The 7,588-nt window shown below is 32.9% G+C and overlaps 1 protein-coding gene across 1 annotated transcript; it reads right to left on the bottom strand.

Moving 5' to 3' along the window:
• Positions 1-2,212: 2,212 nt before the first annotated feature.
• LOC145070490 (formin-like protein 4) lies at positions 2,213-7,387 on the bottom strand. The gene is made up of 2 exons (XM_079017433.1): positions 6,240-7,387; positions 2,213-3,538 (listed from the first exon to the last, which is right to left on the bottom strand). Exons 1-2 carry the CDS (start codon positions 7,172-7,174, stop codon positions 2,335-2,337), a joined length of 2,139 nt encoding a protein of 712 aa, XP_078873559.1. The 5' UTR covers positions 7,175-7,387; the 3' UTR covers positions 2,213-2,334.
• Positions 7,388-7,588: the final 201 nt, after the last annotated feature.

The following is a 7,588-nucleotide window of genomic DNA, read 5'->3' as shown; positions in this document are numbered from 1 at the left end:
ACTTTTTTAAACAATAACTAAAGAACATTTAATTAAAATTAATAATTCCTTTTAAAATCCTCAAAATCATTTCAAGTTTACGATATTTAATTGAAAAAAGGTCAAATCGTTAAACATGTTTTATTAAAAAAACTCTATTATTATTATTATTATTATTATTATTATTATTATTATTATTTATACATATTAACAATTTAATTTAATATTGTTAAATAATAGAAAGAAGGTATTCAATTTTGAAGGATACGAAAAGTCCCACCTCGTCAAAAAGCATTAATAAATGGTCGAAATTGTTTAATGGAAATACAGATAATGATTGTAAACCTAAAAAACAAACACATGAGATTTAAAATATGATCATGCGAAGCATGGAAATAACTATAGTTTTAATAAAGTAAAAGATATAAACACTAAAAAGTAGAACCAATCAACCAAAGGCTTATCATAATAAAACAATCCATGCCACCAACAAGCTCTACAACCCGTATATACACATTAGAAATTATATCGACAGTGAAAATAGCAAAGAACCGTGTTCCTCATCGTAATCTGGTCGCAACCTCACCTCCATGTTCTTCCGAATTCTTTCGTTTTCCAACGGCAAAAAAAATAAACAAAAATAATTAAAAGAATAAAGCAGATTAAGTATACATAAACCAAAAAAATACAAACAAACCACATTTCATTCATATCTTCGATATAACTCAGAGAAGTTCAAATTAGACAACTATTTTTAAAAGTTATGGTCCATTTTAAGTAACAAAAAAATAATAATAAAGAAACCTACAACCAAAATTGAACAGGAGAATGTATTAGGCTAAGATTTGGAGATTAAACAATCCAGATATGTTTCAAGAACTACAAAGCCTTACAAATCCTACTCATTTACTTCACATATTGGAGTTAACTCGGGTTTGCTTCAAGAAAGAAAGGGGTAGAGAGAGTGAGTAATGAAGCATGGTTTCAAGATCATGTACCCTTCAAGAAAGAACCATATATATGTTCTGATAACCAAACCAATTAAGTCATACATATGATCAACTTGTTTCTTGAACAAAAGAGAAGATCGAGACGTTAGAACTATAAAGAAAACAACCTGTAATATACTCGATTGATGACAACACCTACGACTAACGATATGTGACGGCTAACAATAGAAAAAGTACATCCATATGCACATTCGGTCTTATGAACAATAAACGTCATAAGACTCGGAACCTGCTCGATAGCGAAAGATAATAGTTCCCAAGAACTCAAATATAACACAGGAAATTTTAAGATACGTCCAATTTTCCATTCCATACAACTAATTTCGATAAGTTAAGTATAACATTACTAACTTTAGCATCAGAGTGTCGAATTGACAAAGCTTCACAAACGGTGACTTACGAATTGATTGTGGATTCAGTTTTGGTGATCCGTGCTACCCGAACTGCATTCGGTATGATTATTCTTAGGTGTTGTTTGTTTTGAAAGTGGTTAAATGTCTTTTGTCTTTTTCTAAGTTTGCGGAAGAAGACGTGCACTTGCGAAACGTCTACCCGCTAGAAGGGAAAAATGCTCAAAAAGTACTTTTGTAGAAAAACAAACGAGGCCTTAGTCTCTCGGAGACCAGACCGAAAGCTGATGCACAACAAGAAATATATTTTTTATAATTAATGCAATTCATATTTAATTATGATAAATATTCCTCCTAATTAATATTTCTTATGTTAGTAGTTGTGAGACCCGTGTATTACACGGGTTTATTAAAAATAAAAATTTAATATCGATTAAATATTTTATAAAATAATACTCTTACATGTCATAATGTAATCTTTTGAAACATTTATAAAAAAAAAATCAAATATTCTTTAAAGCGTTTATGAGAGTTTATTATCAAATTAATAGAATAATTATGTTTCTTTATATGAAATTTTATTTAAAAAAATGGAAATTATTAAAAAATACAAAGTGGAAAATAATAATTCTAAAACTCTTACAAAATTACATGTGGTAAAACTCTTAAGAATTTGACAAATGACAAAAAAAAAAAAAAAAAAAAAAAAAAAAAAAAAAAAAATTAGAGACGACGTATAGACTTAAGTGACGCATTAGAAAATCTCAAAAATAAAGCATTTGTAATTCCAATTTCCAAATGCCTTACTAAACAAATGTAATTTAGTCTCAAATACAATATTTTAATTTTTAAAAGTAGCTGCTGTTTCGGTAATTTAAAATAAATGAGATTATTTACTGTATTTTCTTTTAATAATCAATCATTGTTTGAATTTTGAAGAATGCAAAAACGGGTGGACACAATGTTTGGCTATGTACAATGCTTCGTTGTATACTTTAATCCGAATCACTTGAACTACCAATCCTGAAATTTGCAGGCAACGCCGGAAACTTTACCTCCGCCCTCATCCCCGCCTCCGGCGACCCACCACCAGTTCTTCTCTTCTGCAATTTTACAGCAATATCAACACAAGCCTTGTCAACCATTTCAAGAAACCCTCTTATTATCACAAACAATTCAAACTCCTTCGAACCCCCTGATTGATAATACTCATTCGTCATCTTCACAACCCCCATAACTCTTTCCTCTTCTTCTCTCAACTTTTCAATCTCCATTTCTGCTTCTTCAAGAAACCTCCCCATTTCTCTCACAAAACCACCATCACCTTCACATTCTTCCATACTTTTCTTGATTTCAGCCAAATGGTTTCTCAACCCCGAACATGTTTTCGAAAAGGCGTCATACTCGATTCCGGCAGCTTTCTTCACGTTACAAAACTCCGAACTCACTCCTCCGACCACCGGTAACCCTAGCTTTATGTAATAACTCTCTGTAAATGCAGCGCCATTAGAGCCACCGGCGCTTCTGTTGATATTGCAGCGTTTCCCTTCTAATCGGACGACTTCCTCGACGACGAAGTGAAGCAAAGTAGTCGTTCCATCGCTGCTTTTAACGTCTGAGAGTTTCAGGAGAGAATTGAGATTAAACGCTTGAGCATTACCTCTTGAAGTTCCTGCATTCATCCGATTCCCAGCTTTCAAAACAGCTTCTAAAAGCTTAACGAAAAGCCCTCGAGTTTTCAGCTCTTTGCAAGCTGATTCTAGGGTTCGTAACGAGTTATTGAGGTCTGATACTTCTGAATAATAGTTCAATTTGAACAGCATGATGCTGAATCGAGTGAAAGCCGAGGGAACAGATCTGAGGATATGATAGAGGAACGATTCAGCATCGGCCAATTTTGTGATGTCTCCTTCGAATTCGAGGATGATTGTTGCTTCTTCTTGTGATGGGGTTATTCGATTGAGCTTTTCGAGGGTGTCGATGTCAAGGCCATGGCCCTGTTGTAGACACTCGATGATTTTGTGTTTAGAAATGGCGATGGATTTAAGAACGATTGCTATGTTTTGAGATTTTCTGGTGTCGAGTAGGAAAATCATAGACTGGCCGCCCTTCCCCGGTGAGGTGGTGGATTCTGGTGGTGGCGATGGCTTGTCGGTGGCGATTGTTCCGAAAAGGGATTTCATTTGATCATCGTCAACCCTGAAATGCAAAAGGACTATGTTTAGGTATTTATAGTTTATGGGTAAAATAGTTGATCGAAGTAAAAAAATAATAATAATAACCAGAAAGGTTACTCTGCACTTGGGGACCAAAAATTTTCAATATTGTTTCCGAATCGATAAATATGACAGACGTAGAAAGTGCAAAAATGAAAAGTCCGGGCTTCGCCCCGGACCGTTTTTTTTATGTTTTTATGAAAAAAATATAAAAATTGTGACTGCAAGGATCAGAATCAAAACGGATAAAGAATTATAGGAACCAATTTTGCCAAAAAAATGGTAGGTTTATTCCTTTTGTTGAGAACTTTAATATATATATATATATATATATATATATATATATATATATATATATATATAAGATTATGTTTTCATTTTAATTTTCTTAAAGTTATTTGTAATTTATAGGTTTATTCATAGAAGTTTTTCTATATAGTTTTAATAGCATTTTATTCAATTACATGAGTTTTTTTTAGAGCATGTACAAATTGAATGAAATGACATACCTTATCGGCATTTAATGATTTAAACTCTAGATCATGTTAATAACGTTCAATGAGTATGAAGGTCAATGATCATTGAACTTTTCAACAGGAAAAAAAGAAACATTTTTATTATTAAAAATAAATTTCATTGAACTCTATAAAATTTAATTCATTATAGGAAAATTAATGTACAGTTGTATAGAATGTAAAAATGATGACGTACAAAAATTAAACTCTAATCACAAGCTTACTCAAAATAGTGTCAGATGAGGTAGGTGAACTGCATATTCACAAAATTGTACACGACTGGCTCAAATACATACACCGTATGCAACTGAAAATGCGCGATACGAGTTACCTCTTTCACGAATCACAACCATGTTGGCAGCCACCTAATTCTCCAATTGTAGACTATACTACGATGATGGGAGTGTGATGGGTTAACTAAGAAGTGTTATTTGATTTGTTTCATCTTAGATTTATAACAGGGAGATGTAAATATATATTCTTCAAAGCTAGTTTTGATTTGAGAATTCAACAAAAAAAAAAAAAAAAAAAAAAGTAGTGGAGACGCTTAAAATTGCTCTATTATTTATGTATGCTTGATGTGTGTAGTTATGTGTATCGAGGATAGAAAAAGAATAGTGAGGAGAATAATTTTGAGAACTTTTGTTGTTTGTGTGTGTTTCTAGGTGTCTTCCATCCTTGTTTTGTGTATTTGGTGTGTGTTTAACAATGAGTGTAACGCATTTGTATGTATCTGATGAAAATGATGGTGGTGGATAGTGGATGATGGTGGTGGTAGAAGGTGGCAGGTGGGGTGGTATGGAATGGGGTGAAGTGGGTATGGCTGGCCTTTGTAATTTAATTTCAATATAAATGATAACTAAAAAAAAAGATAAATATTGAATATAATGTAGGGGTGACACTTCTCAACCAACCCCTGACCTGACATTAAAATAAACATAAACGGATTTAAGTTGAGATTTCTAACCCGTCAACCCGTTTATTTCATGAGTTTGGTTGTGTTACATGTTTGGGTTTATGGGTTAACCCGTCAACCCGACTATACATATTATATTTAAAAAAAACATTTATTTATGGATTAATGAAATATAGTTAATATACCACATGAGAGGTGTGCATGTATTTAGTTGTTCATTTCATTCTAATCAATGGAAAATACTAATTATTAATTAATTTAGAGAAAATGTATAATTTGTATAAATTTAACATTTGAAAAGTTTCTCGAAAATAAAATGTCGACTCTTTGACCCGAAATCCACCAACTCATATATTATATGGGTTCGGTTGGATCAATGTATTCGAATCCGTGACCCACCAATCCAAACTCAACCCAATTATGAGACCTACTATAAGGTAATATGTTTAAAAGTTATTTTATATGGTCAATAACCGATTATTTATATCGAATTTAAACCACAAAGGTCATCTTTATAAAAGAAGTTATGGATTGCATACAAATTTGAGAAACTATGTATTTAATTTTAAAGTATGTTCTATTGAATTTTTTCGAAGTTCAAATGGATCTTAGAAAATAAGCAATTATAATATTTCTTTACATTTTATATAATTCAATGTATTACGGTACCATTTCGATCGACATTTTATTTTATGTAATTTTTAATCAAAATAATCTTTTATCCTGTCGTATTGTACAAAAAATATTATTATATTCATACTCAACTAAGATTTTTATATAATTATTATATAGTAATTTACATGACATAGTTAAAGAATCTCCAAAAAGAAAATGTTATTTCTACTTCTTACTTCTTACATAACTTATCATCAATTCCAATGAAGACGTATGTTATTGAAGAATTATGTTATTTGTAAAAGGTTTTTTTTCATTAAAATCCATAAATTTGTTAAATTTTATCGGTTTGTCCTCGTTACATTTTTAGTTCGTTAAGAATAAAACCAATAAAATCATCATAAAGACAAATCAAACTTAATGTCAAAAGCCCATTTATAATCTACAACCATTATACAAGTTGTGATAAAGAATTTCTTTTACGTTCTATGAAATGATTGTATAATTATTTTAGTAAACATGATTAAAATCTTAATTTTTCTGTCGAGTTAGCTGCAGTTCTGGATTATTTTACTGAGTTTTAATCGGATATACGTAGAAAACTTGAATAAAAGAAGATTAAATAATATCATTTTTACCTGAAAGAACCATTACGTAGTTTGTGCCACACCATGTCATGCTCTACATTAGCGTTGACTTTATCCCAATGTAAAGGCTTAAGTTTGACCTTATTCTCATTCGATAAAGACATATTACCCTTTGGAAGTGGTGGTGGTCGTTGCGACAACAAAGTCAAACCACCACTTTTAGGCAGACTCGGTGGTAGTGGCGCACTACTCTTCCTTTCCACCACCGGTGGTGGAGGGGGTGGAACCGCCGCATTAGGCGGTGGCACAGGAGGTGGTAGCGGCGGTGATTGCAACAATAGTTGACTTTCCATCGTTTCTTGATTTCTCACATCCTTGATATCATCAATAACTTGAACAGAATCAGAATTATGATCTTCTACTCGCCAAATACGAGAACCGGAGGATTTTTCTCTGATGAAATGGATTTCTTGAATAGGAAAGTCAAACTTTGACTTTCTTCCGCCATTATCATGAACCATTTTCAAGTAAATCACGTCAAGTCCTTGTTCATGATCATCGTCAACAATCACCCTTTTGATCGCTCCAAAACTCATAAATTCATCATTTTTCTGCATACCCAGATCGTCATTACTGTAATTAATCCGGCTATCAGCGTATAAATTCGTGGTTTCTTTCTTCGAGCGGTGTTTAAGCTTCAAGAGCAATAAGAACAACAGCCCTGATAAAACCAGAGTACATGATGCAGTGATGGCAACTGCTTTCGCAATGGGTTTGTTGGATGATCTTGATGCGGTGGAGATGGTGGTTTCCGGTGGCGGTGCTGTTTTCGACAGCGGTGGTGGTGGTGGTGGAGTTGGTATCGGAAAGTAGACTTGGATGTTTTGAGGTGTAGATTGAGAAGCCGATAAAAGATTTGAAAACAAGAAAAGTAAGAGTAACGAGGTTTGGAAGTGCAATGGGTGAAATTGGAATTTTGCAGCCATGAATTTGGAAAGATTTGAGAGAGGAGGTTTTGAGGAAGAAGGTAAAGAAGGGTTGGGTGAAGTGGTTGTGTTTTATCGGCTTGTACATTACGCATTGACAGTTGTACGATGGATTTGGATTTGACGAGTTCACTTTCTGCTTATTGTGTTTTTGGATTTGGTGTTTATGAACCTAATTGACGACTTCTCAAAAAAAGTAGTTGACCATTTCCGGTTTATTTGCGTAACTTTGTTTAATGATTCATTAATACAATAGATAAGAAAATGACTAAAATACCCTCCTATGTGTGTCCAATGAGAAGATTTGTGTGGGGTTCTTTTGTATTGTTGTAGCTCCAACTTTGTTACATGTCGAGATCACCGGTTGTCTTTCAAAATGACGAAAATAACATTTTTTAGACATTTTGGGGGTTG

This window comes from Lactuca serriola, chromosome 8 (genome assembly GCF_051521515.1).
Source record: "Lactuca serriola cultivar US96UC23 chromosome 8, Lser_US96UC23_V15, whole genome shotgun sequence".
Taxonomy (NCBI): Eukaryota; Viridiplantae; Streptophyta; class Magnoliopsida; order Asterales; family Asteraceae; genus Lactuca; species Lactuca serriola.
Note: the sequence above shows the minus strand (reverse complement) of the source record. Positions and strands in the feature narration are given on the sequence as shown.

Excerpts from the sequence above, each read along its gene's own strand:
- LOC145070490 (XM_079017433.1), bottom strand. The coding sequence starts at position 7,174 with ATGGCTGCAAAATTCCAATTTCACCCATTGCACTTCCAAACCTCGTTA. Across the intron at positions 3,539-6,239 it reads CTACGTAATGGTTCTTTCAG|GGTTGACGATGATCAAATGA; the intron begins GTAAAAATGATA and ends TTTGCATTTCAG.